At 49.6% G+C, this 18912-nt stretch overlaps 1 protein-coding gene across 1 annotated transcript; it reads right to left on the bottom strand.

Moving 5' to 3' along the window:
- Positions 1–12825: 12825 nt before the first annotated feature.
- Positions 12826–16182, bottom strand: ACTL8 (actin like 8). Its single transcript, XM_033115910.1, has 2 exons — positions 15797–16182; positions 12826–13578 (listed from the first exon to the last, which is right to left on the bottom strand). Exons 1-2 carry the CDS (start codon positions 16142–16144, stop codon positions 12826–12828), a joined length of 1101 nt encoding a protein of 366 aa, XP_032971801.1. The 5' UTR covers positions 16145–16182.
- Between the last annotated feature and the right edge of the window lie 2730 nt (positions 16183–18912).

Genomic DNA, 18912 nt, shown 5'->3' with positions numbered 1-18912 from the left:
GTGCTAAGTGCAGCGTCAGACAGAGAAAGACAGATGCAATGTAATTTCGCTTATATGTGGAATCTAAGAACAAAATTAGCAAGCAAAACAGAGACAAACTCATAGATACAGAAAACATTTTGAGTGTTGCCAGAGGGGAGGAGGTTTGGGGCAGGGTGAAAAAGGTGAGGGGATTAAAAAGTACAAAACTGGTAGTTACAAAATGGTCATGGGGATGTAAAGTACAGAGAATATAGTCAATAATATGGTAATAACTCTGTATAGTGCCAGGTGGGTACTAGACTAGTCAGGAGGACCACTTCTTGAATTATATAAATGTCTAACCACTATGCTGTACATCTGAAATTAATATAAAACAATACTGAATGTCAACTGTAACTGATAAATTTAAAAAGTGGAGGAAAGGGGAAGGGGAATAGGGGGTCCAAATTTCCAGGTAATAAGCAAATAAGTCCTGGGGATGTAATGTACAGCATGGGGAATATTGCCAATAATATTGTGATAGCGTGGTACGCTGTCAGATGGTTGCTGGACTTATGGTGATCACTTCTTTAGGTATATAAATGTGGAATAACTATGGTGTACCCCTGAAACTAATATAATATCATGTATTACCTATATTTTTCATAAAAATCTTAAAAAGAAAAAAGAAGCGGTTAGAAAGGCCAAGAAGAGCCTGCAGATGAAGAGGGGAGTTTTAGGGAAAACTGGAGTTCTGGGAGCTCCCCCTGCCAAGAGAGAAGGGTGGGGTGCCTGCCCTTGCCTCAAGCACAGGGAGCGGGGGTCTTCTACAAGACCGCTTGGAGAGCTAGATATGTGCCCCTGGGTGCTTGGGCAGTGGGGTACAATGACACCAGACCTCAGCATGAAGCAGGTAGAGACATCACCCAAGTGGAGGACCGGTGCAGAACCCCAAGAGGCAGTCAGGGAGCTGCAGGCGGGGGTGATGAAACAAACATGATGTCATGGCGGGGACCCTACTCTAATCAGACAGGTGTCCTTATAAGACGAGGAGCTGGGACGCAAAGAGAGACACCAGCGGGCCTATGCAGAGGAAAGACCTTAGGAGGACACCAAGAGAAGATGCCACCTGCCAGCCAAGCAGAGGCCCCAGAAGAAACCAACCGCTGACACCTTGATCCTGGACTTCCAGCCTCCAGACCTGTGAGGGACTAAATGTCTGTTGTCCACGCCCCCCAGCCTGTGTGTTTTGTCACGGAAGCCTGAGGTGACCTGGACACTCTACCAAGTCTGCCAAATCCGAGGAAAGAAGAAGGGCGGGGGGTGCAAAGGCCTCAACTCCAAGCCGGCTTTGCCGAGGTTGTACACCCCGCCTGAGGCATAGGACGATGAAAGCTCTGCCACTTCAAGATAAAGGCACAATCCTCAGCCGGGCGCTCAAGGCCCAGGTCCTCTCCTATCACCCATCAACCCTCCTGGGTCATGTTCTCTCCTGACAGAAGTACCAGCCCGCCTTCTAACTCCTGGCCTCTCCTCTGCACCTTTGCACAGGCCGCTACCTCTGCCTTAATGCCGTGATTTGTCTAACTCTGACCCTTTCTCCCAGGCTGGGCCCAATAGCACCTCCTCCAGGAAGCCTTCCTAGCCCTCTGCTGTACTTCCACAGGGCTCTGGGCTTTTCTAGTGTCATGATCAGGTTCCTGGATGGTTTTCTCTACTGGACTGCGAGATTCTAGAGCTGAGGCCGCCTGTGCTGTGACCTTCTACGTTCCAAGGGTCTGAGAGAATGCTCGGACCTTCGGTAAATGGAAGAATACAGAGAAGGAAGGACAATCAGGAGGCCTGGAACCGTCCTCCCCACATGCACGCTCGTTGGAGAGGAGTATGGGGGGCTGTCAGCCCTGGTGGGGACTTTGGAGACCGCCGGCTCCAACGTCCTCTTTTGCACATGGGGAACCTGGGGCGTGGCAAGGAGCAGTTGCTGGCCCAAGGTCACAGGGATCAGACAGCCCCAACGGGTCCCAGAACCCCCATCACCCCCCAGGGCTCCTTGCAGTGTTGTGCTTTCACCAAACCCCTCTCAGTCCCCTTGACAAGTAGAGTTTAATTATTTACGACGGCACTTTATAGCTGCGGGTGAACCCACCGGAACATATTTTGTAAAAGTAATGAAGGCTCAGTAATGCGAGACCTCGCTACAGCTCCTGCCACTAAATCTTGGCCCAGGAGTCGGCCAGACTGCGTAGGCATTTTTTCCCCTTCTCTCTTTTGGAGAATTACAGGGTTTGCACATTAGGAGTGGTTGCGGCACAAGGCGTATCCAAGACATTTTTTCTCATTTAGGGGGAAAGAATTGGGCTTCATGGAACTAGAGTCTGAATCTCCCAAGCGGGGGTAAGACCGGCGCGTCAGCTACAGGCCTTCCACAGACACCCCCCCGTAGAAGTGTCACCCTTGGAGCAGGCAGGATACTGTCACAGAGCCCCCTGGGAGGGCAGATGAGACACAGCGACAGTGGAATGGAGGAGAGAGGGCAAGCCTGGGGGTCAGTGTCACATGTCTCTGCTCCGCCTCTCTGGGCCTCAGTTTCCCCAGCTGTACAGTAGGAAGCTGGAGGAGACCTGCCTCTCCCATTTCTTTCTACAACATTCCAACCTTTTTTCTAACAATAACGAGAGTGAGACAACAGGTTTATTCCAAGAAGGCACCTGTGCTATGGGCTTCCCGTGGGCTCTCACTGAATGCCCCCCACAACCCCGTCAGGCAGACATAACATTTTGCAGGGGAGGCAGAGAAAGGTCAAGTGACATATCCAAGGTCACGGTGCTGGACAGCGACAGTCAGGATTTGAACCTGGGCCTTCTGACTGCAGAGAGCACGCCTTTAACCGCCGCTCTGCAAGCTTTGCACTGACCATTCACAACAGGCCAGGCGCTGTGATGGGCTCCACACATGCTAGGGCTCGTTGTATCTTCCCAATAATAGCGAGGTATGTTTTCTCATCCTCATCGATAAATGAGAACACTGAGGCTCGCAGTGAATCCAGATTTGGGAACCCAGATTCGGAACAACACAGTCTCAGGTCTCTCCACTCAGCTTTCCGGTTGCCCCAGGACTCTGGGGTAAGTTTCCTGGACTCCAGTAATCACAGTCAAGTTGAGAAATATAAAGTTCAGCCTCCCAAAAATGTCTGGCAAATAAAGACGATGCCCCCAATTTGATGCATGCAAGGGCCTGGGGCACAGATTGAACTGGGCAGGTGACGGTATTTTGAGCCAGATTGACGAGGGAGAGAGATGGACCTGCAGAAAGCATGGAGATAGTGAGGTGGGGAAAGGCGGTGGAGGCATTTAGATGGAGGGTGTATCTGGAACATTCCAGTCTTGTGGAGGAAGGATGACAGCCTTCAATGATGGGACTTGAGAAGGAAACTCAGGTGGTGAGATCAAGTGTCTAGACAGTGAGCCTCTCACGGACAGGAGTGATTCATCTGTGAATCTCCAGTGCCTAAGACATAGTAGGTGCTCAATAAGTGGAAGATGGTTGTCAAATAAGACGACCTGATTTGGACCTTGTTCTGCTACTAATAAGTGGGCAAGCTTGAGTGTATTCTGTCACTTCTCTGGGCTTCTTCCTTATCTCTATAACCACACCCATCTCCTCAGGGCAGAAAGTTCTACCAGGCAGCTACCTAATACATAATCCTGCAGGTGAGAGGCTTTCAAACCTCCTAGAAAATCAGTTCAATAAATGTACTCACAAAATCATGTCAATATTTAAATCAATGCCAGAAAATTCTGCAAGCAGCTAATCTACATACCTCCTGCTGGATGTTGGAGCCACACACTTCTGCTTGGTCCTGAAGAGAGAAGGAAGAGCTGGTTGCCCATTCTCCGTGTAAATTCCAGACCTAGTCTCAGAGAAGGAAGATTCAATCACTCATTCAATCAACAAACATTTATTGAGCAGGTACTATGTGTTGGCACTCTTCTAGGCCCTGGGGATACAGCGGTGAACAAAACACAAAGTCCTGCCTTCAAAGCTTACCTCCCAGTGGAGAAACAAACTTATATTTAAAAAAAAAAAATAATGCAGGGAGAGGGAAGAGAGGAGCTGTGGGGACTGTTAGTTTTTAATGTGAGGGGTGGGGGGGTCAAAGAAATCCCCCTCCACAGCAGAGTTGAAGAAGCAAGAGAGTGAGCCAACAGATGTCTGGGGAAGGTGCCCCAGGCGTCAGCAAGGGCAGAGGCCTGGGCATGAGCACGCCTGGCAAGACAGAGGATGCCTGGGAAGGCCAGGGGGCCGGGAGGGCAGTGAGAGAGGGAGAGGAGAGGTCGAGTGTAGCAGGGGCCACCACGCAGGGCCTTTTGGGACACCGCGGGAACTTAGCTTTCACGGTGAGCAGGATGGGAGCCGATGGAGCGCTTTTCAGCAGAGGAGCCCTTGTAAGCAGTGTGTTGTGACGTCACCTTTAACAGGCTCGCCTTGGCCAGCGTGTGCATTGAGAATAAACTGCATGGGGGCAAAGCCAGAAGCCCATGGGCAGTGGGAGTTCCTTGCAGGAACCCAGGTGAGAGACGACGGCCACAGTGGTAGCTATAGGGTGGGTGAGAAGCAGCTGTCGCTGGACCTATTTTGAAGTCGCAGACAATCGGAAGATTACTTATTTCTACTCTGGCTTACCCAAGGTGAATCTGACCTTCAAGGCTGTGGCCACCAGGTCAACAGTTTTGCTCCGAGGCGTCCATGGCTGACACTGACATTCTCTCTTTTGACTCCGATCTACCAGAAGGTAGAAGAGGAGGCTTTGCACATTAAAACTGTGAACCACCTCAGGGCAGGTGCGAGCCACAAAGGAGGCAGCTTGGAGGCAGCTCTGCTGAGCCTGGTCTAAGACGTGCTGTGCAACTTTTGCAGGGGTCAGGCCTTCCCGAGGGGTCCATCTATGTCTGGCAAGACGCCGCTACACTGCAGCAAACTCACAGCCTCCGGCATGGCCAATGACCCAGAACAACGGTGGCTGTTAATGCCACCGACCCCCCATTAGACCCACAAAAAGAAGATTCATAATTATCACAATTACAATTACAACAATAATAGCAGCCAACCTTCGTTGCACATTTACTAAGTGCCAGGCCCTGTGCTAAGCGCTTTGCTTACGGTAGCCCACAGAACCCTCCACAGACCATGAGATAAGTACTATTAATAGTATTAGTCAGTCCCATGTTACAGACGAGGAGTCTGAAGCTCAGAGACACTAACGAATCAGACTAAGGACACACAGCGAGAAAGCGGCAGACACTCAGGTCTCCGTAACTGCTCCTTCAGCTCTTTCAATTCCTTGCTAACCGGCTCTCACCGGCTGCCTGGCCCCTCCCGGGGCTCACCACCCAGACCGACCTCTCATCGCTACATCACCGCTGGCCTCTGGCCCCACTGACCTGCCCTTCTCTTCTGAGGCAGGGCCAGCCCGCCACATCCCCCCCCTCCATCCAAGTGCCCTCCCCACCACTCCCTGCAGCAGAGGCACCACCGCTCCACAATTTCTTACCTGGAGTGAGACCACCTTAATTTCAGGGAGAGGGCCAGGCGGTTGGAAGCAGGTACTATTTTTAGAGAGATGAACGCCAAATACGTTGCTCGTTGCAAAGACAGCAAACTAATACTTACCAAGGCCCTCGGGGACATTTTTAATGAATGCGCAATGACTAAGATGGTAGATAAAATGACAAGACCATAGGGGATTTGCCGCCCAACCCTGGGTGGCTTCCCGATGGGCCAGGCCCTTTGCTAAGCACACACTCTCTCGTACAAATAGGTAAAACTCTATAGTACAGACAGGGCCAATGGCTCCTCGGTACCATTTGCATATAAGGAAACTGAGGCTCAGAAAGGCTAAGGAACTTGCCTCGGGTTGCGCAACGAATAGGGGTGAAGCAGTGATACACACATCGGTTCATCGCCTGCACAGTTCGCTCCTCCAACGACTATTAAACTGGCTGGGCAAGGGACTGCATCCTGAATCACGTTCCCTTCAGCAGAATAAACATCACACCTGCAATTTTGCTCTATTTACTTTCAACGAACCCATTCTTTTCTTCATAAATCACACAGCGTCCTGCCCTTGTCAGCATCTTCAAAGGCCCAATTAACCCTGAACACCGTGGCCCCTTCTCTGCAAACTTCCCCTAAACCCACAGCTTTCCAGGCAGGGACTATTACAAAATTGGTAGAAAACCAGCCCAGCAAGCAAGCATTTATTCTATAGCGACCCTGTGGTGGGGAGGGGGGGGGGAACCCACAGGCCTAAGAAAACCACCCACTACAGCTAAATTCTGACTGCCAAGCCTTTATTGGTGGTGATAAAAGGCAGCAAAAACACGCAGGGTTTTCTACTCCCAGGTGGGGCTCATAGTCCCAGGAATTAGTCATGTTGTGACTGGTAGAGTTATAAAATTTATAATGGAGGCCCTGGAGAAATTAAACACAGATTACGCCCAACCCCTCCCCCAGCTGAATGTCTCCAGCAAAAAAAGTGCGCCAGGCTCTCTAGAATCCTCCAGGAGCCTGGTTTGCTGGCCTGGAGAGCTGGGGAAAGATGGTGACCTCGTCCACACCCCCCACAACCTCCCGCCCAGTGCAGGCTTACAGAGGAGTTGGCCCTGGCTAGCTCCCTACCTCTGTGACGTCGTGTCCACCCCTCATCGCATCTGGGCAGTGCCGATCAGGTCTGTCCTCTGTGTCCTTGGGCAGCACCAAGCCCCCAGCTGGATTCAGTAACGGTCATCGAATAAATGTGGGTCTTCACCCCACCGGTGTCCTCCTTCCTGGGTTCAGCATCTGTCTCTCCCTGGAACATCAGGAAAAGTGGCCTGAATTTGGGCAAGTCCAGTAAACTCTGTCTTAATTAAAGGGTCAGACTCACCTCTCTCACTCTGCTTTTCGGGCCTCTTTAAATCACCGAAGATCCATGAGAGCGGTTTTATATCAAGATCCTAAGACCTTAGTGGAAAAGTTCATCAAAAGAACAAGATGCAAAGGAATCTTTGCAAGCAGCACGCAAGGGCTTTGGGGTCTTGCTTTGTGAGTCTGTATGTGGTTGATTGTTCCTAGAGTCTTTAATCCTGGCTTTTTGTTGCAGAAGAGTGACTCAGGGAGACATTTAACCCTTATTGAGCACCTACTACGTGCCAGGCACTGTGCTAAGCAACTTTATAAACGTTCTTCGATTTAACAGAGCCTAGGGCTCAGCACACGGTAGCTGCTTAATGATATTCATTGAATGGATAAATGACTTTAAGCCCCCTATCGGCCCTGGGAGGCAAGTACTGGCACAAGAGGCAACAGAAACAGAAAGGGGCAGTCCTTTGCCCTGTGCAACACAGCACACCAAGTGGGGAACTGAGATTCACTCCTGGTGTCTGATTCCAACACCAGAGCTCTGTCCTGTGAGCCATGGTTCCTCCTTTCTCAGTGGGATTGGCTTCTTGGAGGAGGTGATCATGAATGAGGCGGGAAGTGAGATGCCTGGGAGCTGTCCGGGACTTGCAGTGCTGAAAGGGAGAGCACAGGGAGCCAAGCACAGACCCCAGCTGGGGCAGGGCATGATTTGCCCTCACCCTGAAGTCCTTTCATTCTCTCACCTTGGCAGTCACTCTCCCCAAGTCCCGCACTCCTGCCACCACCCAGGCTGATGTGCTCTACACAGCTGTCAGACGGTAGGAAGGAAGATGTTTGCCCTTCAAACCCACCACAACCCCAAGTGTCACCTACATCAAATTCCCAGTCTCAGGCGTCAGGGGGGTAAGATCTGGACAATGAAGAACATTTAGCCCAGAGTCTAATAGAATGCACGCTTTCACAATGTACATTATGGCTCTTGTCTGAGCCCTCTTTGGGCCATTCTCCAAGCCATACCCGGAGCTCCAATTCTTCAAGTGACATCATGACTCTTCTCGTAATTCTGACAGCATCACCTTCCGGATGAAGTCTTCACTCCTTGTTGGGACATTCAATGTCCTTCAAGAGCTGGCCATACCAACCTCTACCTTCAACTGTCCCCATTCCCGACTGCCCCCATTCTCCTGGTCACTATACATGCCCAGGTTGACAAAGGCAGTCAGTTATGAGGCTGGCGGCAGGGCCAATCATGTCAAACGAAAGGAACAGCATGTGCTAAGCCCTGGTCTTGCAGGGCGTCTCGGGCATCACTTCCTACAGAAAACCCATCTAGCTGACTGCATCTCCGAGTCACTGCCAATTCCTGAGATAGCTCTGTGTACAGAGTGGGATTCTGCTCCAGCACTCAGACAAAGAAAGAAATTACCTTGCAAGGCTTCCCTTTGGGAAGGAAGCTAACACTTCATGATGTTTTATTCATTTTGTGTCAGTAATGCCTACCTGCATATGAGCAAGTAAAAAGAAACGGAAGAGCCAGGTTTTTCTCAAGACTTGTTCAATAGAGACTGGTGCGTACAGAAATAATAACACCTACCCCTTATGTGTCTGGTACTTGTTAAGTGTTTTATATATGTTAACTCATCAAAGCCATATAGTAAGCATCAAAACCACCCTGAGGTAGGCATCTTTGTTACGCCCATTTTACAGATAGGAAAACTGAGGCACAAGCGATTAAGTAACTTCCCCCAAGGCAACAGAGCCAGAACAGCAAGGATGCTTATCCGGACAGTCTGGCTTCAGTCCGAGCCCTTGTCCATTTCACCATCTGCCTCTCTAAAGAAAGGGGACCTAGAGGTGGGAGAGGCAATGGAAGCCTCTTCAAGAGCCAGGAGGGTTCTCGTGTTAACATTGACTTTGTTCTCTGCAGCAGCAGAACCTAAAGCTGCTACCAGGGTTATCTCAAGGAACTTGGGCATCCAAACCCCACCCAAACCCAAATACAAGGGTACCAAACCCCAGCCTTGGCAACAGAAACTGGCAGGACTGTACCCTCACAGCTGGGAATGGCCTAAGGGCCCTTCCCTTTGTCCCTTCTGCCAGCCCCACCCAGCCCTCCCTCTCCAGCTGCCAAGACCCTGCCTCCCACCCCCTGCACCTGGCCTCCCCTGGCAGGCAGCCCCAGACCCCTCATGGAGGATAACACCCTCCTCCAGCTCTGAGCAGCTGCCAGGCCATGCTGGAGCCTGCAGGCATCTTCTGGGCACCACTCACTGCCCTTGCCAGGCCCGGTGTGCCAGCAGTTCCGTGTTAGGTTGATGGCCCTGCACAGCCCCATGGAGCTGCTATTTTTAATTTAATTGGAGTCGGAGGAGAGAGATGGTACCCAGTGAGAGAGTTTTAAAAGCTTTCGGGGTGGGGAAGGGGGGAGAGAAAGCGAAGAAAAGTTTGTAATTATACACCAGGCAGCCAGATTTGATGCTTGAACAGAAAGGTTAAGTGTTATATTCAGAATAAAATGAGAAAAAGAGTTCTGATGACAGTTGCCCAGAGCTAAATAACAAAAAACAAAAAAATACCCCTTGCCCAGCTCCCTCATACTCATCTGTTTCCCCCCTTCTGTTTGGGCTCAGGAGCACACAAATAAACCAGTTTGGAGCACAAAGATCACTGCTCAGTATGTCAACAGCTGATCACTACCCTAAAGCAACTTTCCCTCAAGCCTGAAAAAAATCACGTCTTCATCTCTCAGGGCAAGAGACCCAACAGGGCGCAGAAAACTGGGAAGGTAGTCTGGTACTAAAGGTAACAATATGGGCTTACGTGTGGGTGAATCTAGGTTCAAATCCCTCCTCCTCGAAGGGACAGATGTGGGTCCGCTCACCCCATATCTTACGTACCCCCTATTTCTGTCAGCTGCCTTTTACGTAAAAAAAAACAAAAAAAACAGAAGTCTTCTGGGTGAGGTTTCCTAATATAGAGACAGAGTCAGATGGCATTCTCCTTTCACGTTCCCTTTTTCTGTAGAGGATGTAGGTGTGAATGCCAGGAGCTGCCGCAGCCAGTTTTTGATCATGAGGCAACACACTGAAAGTGGAAACATGGAAAGACAGAAAGAGTCCTGGAGGAGACAGACATACCGCTGTTCCACTCGGCTGCCTCCTTCGTACCTGAGACAAATAAATCCCAGTATGTTTCAGCCACATTCAATCTCGTTTTCTAGGGATGCTGAATCCATTCCTAACTTTGACAATCCATGATTGGCTTGAGCTTGAGTGTAAACTTGAGCAAGGGCTTAGCGTCACAAAGTTTCCGTTTTCCTGTTTGTAAGTGGAGACAATTATCATTCAGCTCACAGTGTGCCTGTAAGGATTAGATGTGACTCCTTTTGTAAAGCACACAATGCCTAGCAAGGCACCGGGGCTGCTGTTGGTATGAATTCTCCTCATTAATAGGAGAGAAATACCAGATTATAAACTTAAAGTGATATATTTCAAGAGCACTTTTTAGTTTTCAAAGTGACTTTTCATCCCACATCTTCGTTCATCCTCAAGCCCAAATCTCTGAGTGAAAGAAGTACGAGGTCGGGCAATGAAGTTCTCAAACTCATCCTAGAAAAAGTGCTACGTACCTCACTGCTGAATATCACTACGGTCACCTTCGAAGTACTCCCCTTGGGAAGCTATGCACTGATGCCAGCACCTCGTCCACCCTTCAAAGTAATTTTGGAACTCTTTTTCTGGAATGGCCATCAGAGCTGTCATCGTATTACCCTTAGTGTCCTGAATATCATCAAAATGTCTTCCTTTCAATATTTCCTTTATCTTTGGGTAAAGAAAGAAGTCATTGGGGGCCAGATCAGGTGAGTAGGGAGGGTGTTCCAATACAGTTATTTGTTTACTGGCTAAAAACTTCCTCACACGCAATACCATGTGAGCTGGTGCACTGTCATGATGCAAGAGCCATGAATTGTTGTCGTCTTTTACACGCAGCCTTTTCAGCACTTCCAAATATTAAACTTAGTTAACTGTTTGTCCAGTTGGTACAAATTCATAATGAATAATCCCTCTGATATGAAACAAGGTTAGCAACATCGTTGCAATGAGTTCACGAACTTAATTTGCAGACCTCATATTACTCCCTATTTTATACCTAATAGACTCACAGATTAAGCAGTTTAGCCAACCTAGTAATTGCAGGGCCAGCCTGTACTTCAAGTCTGACTTCAGGTCCTTGGCACTTGTGCCAGGCTGGTTCTAAGCTGTTCCACTAAAAGTCAGCATTGTAGGCCCACATTTCTCTCACTGGGGACCACTGATGGCTCAAGTTTGAGGATAAAGTTGTGGCCGAGAGAATACAGTTCATGTGTCAAAGACAAAAATGAGCTGGACTCTGGCCTCCAAATTCCTCCTCCTGTGCCTGAAACATTGGGGTTCCTTGGGCTTCAGTCCTCCACACACTATACTGTTACCCTATGCCAGCTCCTAACACTGGAACCAAACCCCCTTTCAGAAGCAGCCATATAACACAGTGGTTGAGGCCCAGACTGGATTTGAACCCCACTTTAGGCACTTACCAGAAAAAAATAGTTGTTAAATAAATAAATAGTATGTTATGACTCCTTACTCTGTATTCGTCAGAACAAGCAAAAACAGCTGCTGTAACAAGCAACCCCCAAATCTCAGTAGTGGCTGAACCTAGTAGACTCTTCGTTATGTCCCAGTGCAGTGTGGGTTGGGGACGGGGTTCTGTCCCAACCAGTCATGCAGGCTTCTTCCATCTGCAGCTTGGCTGTCCCCTCCCCATTGGGTCCCCTGCATCACACAGGCTGACAGGGCTATTTTAAGGGTCAGACACACACAAACTGGACAGAATTTATGGTATGGTCACGTGGCTCCACCTAACCACCAGGAATCTGCGAAGTGTAACCTCACAGGGTGCCGAGGAAGAAGGGACACAGCCATCGGCCGTCCCCAGTGGTCTCCATCTCAGACTAACCCCTTAAAAGGAGGCCTCTCTCCACACCCAGATCACGTGACCTCGTTACATTTGAGTCATTTCATTCTTCATCATCTGAAGTTTCTTTACTGCCTATGTCCTCACAGTAGACTTCTTGAAACCAGAAACCTCACGTCTCTTTTCACCTCAAAGCCCGCAGAGCCTAGCATCGTACCTGGCATGGAGCAGGTTCTCAAATAGTGTAATAATATCAAATAAACAGTACACTAACAGGACCTCAGACTTCCACAGAATAGTGGGATATCTGGAGAGCGTGGCACAGGAAGAACGGTTGGATCCAGGCCCTTCTCCATTCTGCTCAGTGGTAACCACTGTCCACAGGCCCCTGAATTCTTGAACACCAGCCCTGGCCCCAGCCTGGGTCTTGCAGACTCCTCCTCTCTGAGTCTCCCCAAGGGCCGGCCCCCTCTCCCCCATCCATCACAGAAGCCAGTACATTCCAAACAAGTGGTTTATTTGCATATATAAGACAAAACCCTGGCGACAGCAGAAAGGGCACTCCAGGATCACTGGCAGCTATTCCTCCCTGGCCAGAAAGCGCATGGAGAACTAGAAACTTCATCTTTCCCCAGACTCACCCTCCCTCTCCCCTACACAGAAATAATTCTCTCTTGCCCCAGTTAAAACCTACGCAACCCAAAGAATGGACAACCCAAGGGAGGTGTCAGTAAAATATCGGTGGCTATCAGGCACAAAGATGGCAGCCGGCTGCTCCCACCCCAATGACAGACCACCCCTGGAAAAACCGTTCCCTGAAGGACTTCCAGGGACAACACCCTGTCCTCCATGGGTTGCACCCCACTCTTGAAACAAGATAAAAACCCAAGAACCTAAAAAAATCCATCATGAGCTCAGAATTCCCAAGCCAGGGAACCACACCCCCACCCAGAAACTTTCACTGAATTAATGCACATCTGATGGGAGCTGGGTCCCCCGAGCGGGGACAGGTCACAGCCTCATACCCTCAACATACTCCTCTTTGGTCATCCACTCAGACTTGTACGTAGACAGATGAGCCACCACAGACGCTCCCAGCCAGACGGTGAAGTTTCTGTTGGAACCCACCCACATGGTGGACTTGGTGCAGGAGAAATGGTCTGTGGTCACCTCCTTGTACAGGCGCTTGGTGAAGCCCGGGTACAGGGTGTTCCCCCCACAGGCCATCACGTGGGACATGAGCAGCGGTTGCATGGAGGCCTCACAGGTCTTGATGGAATCCATAACAGCCTGGGGGATGCTGGGCCCTGGCAGGTCGAACATCTGAGGGCTGAAGAACATCTCGGGGGCCAGCCGCTGCATGGGGGTCAGCTCCACGGGGGTGCCATCCGGAAGCTGATAGGTGTTACTCTCATCAGAGCCACTCGGCAGGTTCTGACGGAAGTCCAGAGCTTCCCCCAGATTCTGTGGCACATAGCATTTGCTCATCTGAGTGGTGGCAACCGTTTCCAGCTGAAACAGGTTGTGTTCGTTGCTCTCTTCCTTAAAAAGGCTCTTGAAGAGATAGGCAGAGAGATCCTGGCCCGCAAACTCCAGCGTCTTACTGCTGAGCCGTAACGGGTGGCCCAGATGGAAGGGCTGCACGCGGGTCAGGCCGTAGCCAGAATCGACCACCACGCCGGTCAGGAGGCCAGAGGCGTACAGGGACATTGCCAGCTGGTCAGCCAGGAGCAAGGACGGGACATCCAGTAACTCAAACATAATCTGCAAGACGGGGGAAAGCAGACACTCAGGGTGCTTTCCTAGGACAAAGGACCCCGATCCATTTCTGTTTTCCCCAAAACCATGCTACATGCAGCTCTCAAAACTGAAGTGGGCACAGACAAGTATCCTCAAGGGACTGGCGGGCTGCCCCCAGGACACTGGGCCTAGGGACCCAGGAGCTCAAACTGTGGGGATAAGGGAGGGGCTCTAGAGGATTAGAAAGTCAGATGTGCCCTTAGGAGCGTGTCTGATGACAGTCTTTCAGAAGACCATTTTGGGGGAGGGGTAGAAATACACTGCAAGAAATAGCTGAGATGCCTGGCTTTGTGATCACTGGGGGATGGCGGGGGGAGGGGAGGGGCACGGCCAAGGTGGGCAGAGGTGCAGCCTGAACCACTTCTTTAGAACAGGAAAGAAGAGATTAGAAAAGAAACAAGTGCAGCCTGTCCACCACTGCCTCCCAAAAACAGGGGGTGTAAAGAAAGAAAGAAAATACCCTCACCTCCGTGTAGGTGCAGACTTAACTATTTTTTCATAAAAACTTTTCAGATATCAAGCCAAAAACTGGAATTCTGATATTTAGCATTTGGCGAAGTCCCTAAGCTGATGTTTCTCCCCCTGTCCATCACCCCCTCGATCTGTACAGAGCACCACCTCCCCAGGTCCCCAGCTCTGGGTGCACCCCCAAGTTTCTGACCCCATAGAGGCAGAAAGGCTGTTGCAGTGCATCCTCCACGCCTCGCAGCCCTGTCTTCTCCGCTCAGTGGGAGGGAGCTCCCTCCAGTCCCACTCTCGGAATAATGTCCCGACTCCCCACCCCACACCCCCGCCCCCACCCACCTCCCAAGGTTCTCTTTTCCAAATAGAAAATCACATGTGACTCCCCACTTAAAACTCTCCAGGAGCGTTCCTTCATTAGAGCAGGGCTTGGCAAGCATTCTCAGTAAAGAGCTAGATCGCCAGGTTGGCCAGGTCTAGCAAATAAAAATATAGGACACCCAATTAATAACACCCATTAAAGCATTCACTTTGACACTGGAAAGAAAAATATATAGGATGCCCAGTTAAATTTGAGTTTCAGATAGACAAATAATGATTTTGTATAAGTACGTCCTGTGCAATATTTGGGATATACTTACCATGTTTCCCCAAAAATAAGACCGAGTCAGACCATCAGCTCTAATGCATCTGTTGGAGCAAAAATTAATATAAGACCCAGTACTATACTATACTATATATCATATCACATATCATATCATATCATATTATATCATATTATATAAGACCCGGTCTTATTTTACTTATAGTATTTTTGCTCCAAAAGATGCATTAGAGCTGATGGTCCAGCTAGGTCTTATTTTCAGGGAAACATGGTAAACTAAAACATTATTTGTTGTTTATCTGAAATTCCAGTCTAACTAGGTATCTTGAATTTTATCTACAATAGTACGTATTTTAGGTTTTATGGACTCTATAGTCTCTGACACAGCTCTGCTGTTGAAGTGTAAAAGTAGCCAGAGATAATATGTAAATGAGTGGGCGTGGCTGTGTTCAAATAAAACTTTATTTATAAAAACAGATGTTGGGCTAGATTTGGCCTTCCAGTTGTAGTTTATCAACTCTTGATTTAGAGTAAAATACAAACATTTCCCACAGTGTACCAAGCCTGCCAGGTCCAGCCCCTGTCAACCTCACCTTCCCGTCTCCCTCTTGCCACCCTCCCTCCTTTACCGGGCTTCAGCCTCACTGGCTGAAATCTCCTCCTCAGAGAAACCCTCCCTGCTCACCCTCTTCAAAAGGGCTCCCTCTATCCTCACCAGTCAGCTATCACCCCACTTCATTTTGTTTCTAGAACTGATCCCTCTGGAATTCTTTTTTGGTAACGTATTCGTGGTCAAGTCTTCTCCCCCAGAAGGTAAACTCTTTGAGGGCCGGAATCCGATCCGTGAACATTTGTGGAATCCACGACTGAATGTCCGGTATCTCCCTGCAGGGCCTTTTCCACAGAGCATTGTTCCTGCTGTGTCTCGATGGGTGGGGGGGAGCCCTCTGTGAGTCCCTCTTGCCTAGCTCAGTGCCGGCACAAACGAGGTACTCAGGAAACATTTGGGGGCCAAGGCTTAAGCAAGCAGACTTCCTGATGCCCAATCATGTCCAAACACAAAGTGCCAGCTGTTCCCCCCCGCCCCCCGTGACGGCCGCCCTGAGAAGGCCTTACCTCCAGGGTCTTCCGTCGGTCCGCAGGCTCCCTCAGGGAGCACTCTGTGACCAACACAGGAGACTCCTCGTGCTCCCGTCTGTGTTTCTCTAGGACAAAGGACCAGATGTGCTCCACGCCCTCCCAGTTGAGGACGCGGCCACGCTGGATGGGGTAGCTATACGTGTCCGGATGGAAAATGTCAATGCCGAGACCCAGGCGCCGCCTGGCGTAGCTGGGTCCGGGGTTCTCCCTGCACGGGCTGTAGTTCACGACGCTTGGGAAGATCATCTGGGGCTCGTTCCAGCCGGAAAAGCCAGACTTCACAAAGCCAGACCCGTGATCGATGATGATGGTTCTCGAAGCCATGGCAGAGGCAGAGGTGGGAGGGGTCTGACGAATTTGGCTCCTCGAGGCTGTTTGGCAAACTTGGGCCACCTGTGGAGGGAAAGGATGGGGGTTACCTGTGAACCCATTCTGGGACACCGTGGGCTGCTTCCCACTCTCCAGCCACAGCCAAACCTCAGGCTCCCTGGAAGCCTGTCCGTTCCCCCTCCCAAGCGTTTGCACAAGTGATAACTTGTACCTAGAGTGTTCTTCCCGTCCCAAGCTCCCAACTGTCCTACACGGCCTGCCTAATGGGCCCATCTGGGAAGTCCTGCCGGCCCTTCCTTCCCACCAGGCTTCTCCCGTTGTACTTTGCACACGTGCCACAAGAGCACTTCCCGCTCCACAAGAGCAGAGGATGGGCTCCGTTACTCTTTGCAGATTCGGCAAGAAGCCTGTCCTCCAGGAGGCACTTGGTGGTGGTTGGCTGCCTGTTGGAGGGTACAGGGAACAGAAACCATCAGCCTCAGGGCCCACCTCCCCCAACAATCATACTGCAGTCGCCACAGCAGCACGAGCAGGAGCAATAGTGACAACGACAAGCTGGTGACAACAGCGATAGCGACCATTTCCGGGGTACACACCCTTTCTCTAGTATAAGAGAGGCATTTTGCATAGTCAGTTGAACTGTGTGAAACTGTTACTCGTGTCGGTCAAAAATGCCATATGGTCTGATCTAATCATTGAATCCGCATCACAATTATAAAGCAGTTACCGTCCTTACACTTGTTTTACAGATGGGGAAACTGAGGCACAGAGGGGTTAAAGTTACTTTCCCAGGGCCACACAACTGATCAAAGCACAGCTGAGGGTTACGCCCAAACCAGACTCCACAGGCCATGCTCTGAGCATCAGGCAAGCTCAGAAGACGTGGGGTTTGAGTATGAAATAAGCAGCTAAACTTAGTATGTAGAGGAGGCTGTGAGTGAGACGTCTAACCCAGAATGCGGTCAGCTGCCTCATCTGTAAAGTGAGGGTAATAATAACCACCAAGCTGAAAAGGGAGGTGTGGTCACTACCTGACTTCCGGACTTCCTACAAAACGACAGTAGCCAAGACAATGTGGTATTGGTGAAGGGACAGTCACACAGATCCAGGGAACAGGATGGAGCGTCCAAAAATAGAGCCACACAAAAAAAGGTCAACAGATCTTTGACAAGGCGCAAAACCAATGAAATGGAAGAAGAACAGTCTTGACAACCAATGACAGAGAACAACTGGAGATCCACACGCCAAAAAATATATACTTTAAGGTATGGAGTACCATGCACCTTATCATAATTAAGTCTAAATGGACCACAGACCTAAATGTAAAATGTAAAAACTATAAAATTTTAAAATAAAACTTCGGACAAAATCATGGTGACTTTGGTAAAGTTTTCTTAGCTATAATATTGATAGCCCAATCAAATCCAGAAAAGAACAAATTGGGTAAACTGGACTTGGTCACATTTGAGAACTCTGCCCTTCAAAAGACACTGTTAAGACAATAAAAAGACAAGCCACAGGAGACAATATGTACGAATCACATATCTGATAAAGAACTTATATCCAAAAACCGTAACTCGTAAAACCCAATAATAAGAAAAACAACTCCATTTTTTTTTCAGTGGGCCAAAGATGCACATACGTCAGAAAAGAAGATATGTGGCTGCCAAACACAGGAAAAGGAAAAGGAAAACCACAATGAGACACTATGGGGATGGCTGGAATTAAAGAGCAGCTGTTCTGAGTGCTGGAAAAGAAATGGAGGATCTGGAACCCTCACTCACTGCTGGTGGGGATGCCAGAGATGTCACTCTGGAAACAGTTTGGCAGCTTCTTGGAACGTTAAGCATACACCTCCCCTACAACCTCGTTTTTCCACGCCAAGGTATTTACCCAAGAAAAATGAAAACGTATGTTCCCACAAAAACCTCTGTGCCCAAGTTTATAGTAGTTCTAGTCATAATCACCAAAAACTAGAAACAACCTAAAAATCCTTCCCCTGGGGAATGGATAAACCTATCTCCATTCCATGGAATAATACTGGGTAATAAAAAAAGAACAAATAACTGATACACCTAATAACATGAGTAACTCTCAAATGCATTAAGCTGAGTGAAAGAAGCCCGACGGGAAAGGCTCCACAATGTATGATTCCATTCATACGACATTCTGGAAAAGGCAAAAAGGAAAGGACAGATCAGTGGCTGCCAGGGGCAGGAGGGGTTGGCCCCCGGGGTCATGGCGGAATTTGGGGGTGATGCTAGGAACGCTGCTGTATCTTGTTTGTGGAGGTGGGCACACAACTAGATGAGTTTGTCGAAACTCTCCCAACTAAAGAGTGACTTTTACTCTAAATACAAAATTTTCAAGGAAAACTCCAGTGAGTGTGGGGACAAAGGAGAGGTTTAGGAAATCACCTTGCAGAGTACAAACTGCCACACAGACAGCAGACTCGGTGCCTGGGCACCTCAGATAAGAGAGACAGCCAGGGACGCCATTCGGCACGGAGGCCGTGTGCTGGGGCTGTCACTCCAGCGCTACCTGCTCTGCCTCAGTTTCTGGCCAGCAGTTGCATCTGCCCATCACTGTGGAAGCATGACAACCGCTGCCTGGCCCTGGCCAGTGGCTCCCTTCCGTCACCAGCCTGGGGGCGGTGATTAGGTGTCACTGCCTTGAATTCGCTCTGACATCAGATGGGCAGAGCAAACAGGAGAGAGACGGAGCCGAGGTGCCAGTCTCTTCCCTCCCTGCTGGCAGACTGA

The sequence above is a fragment of the Rhinolophus ferrumequinum genome, chromosome 9 (assembly GCF_004115265.2).
Source record: "Rhinolophus ferrumequinum isolate MPI-CBG mRhiFer1 chromosome 9, mRhiFer1_v1.p, whole genome shotgun sequence".
In the NCBI taxonomy this organism is placed as follows: Eukaryota; Metazoa; Chordata; class Mammalia; order Chiroptera; family Rhinolophidae; genus Rhinolophus; species Rhinolophus ferrumequinum.
The sequence above is the reverse complement of the archived record's forward strand: the minus strand, read 5'-3'. Positions and strand labels throughout refer to the sequence as shown.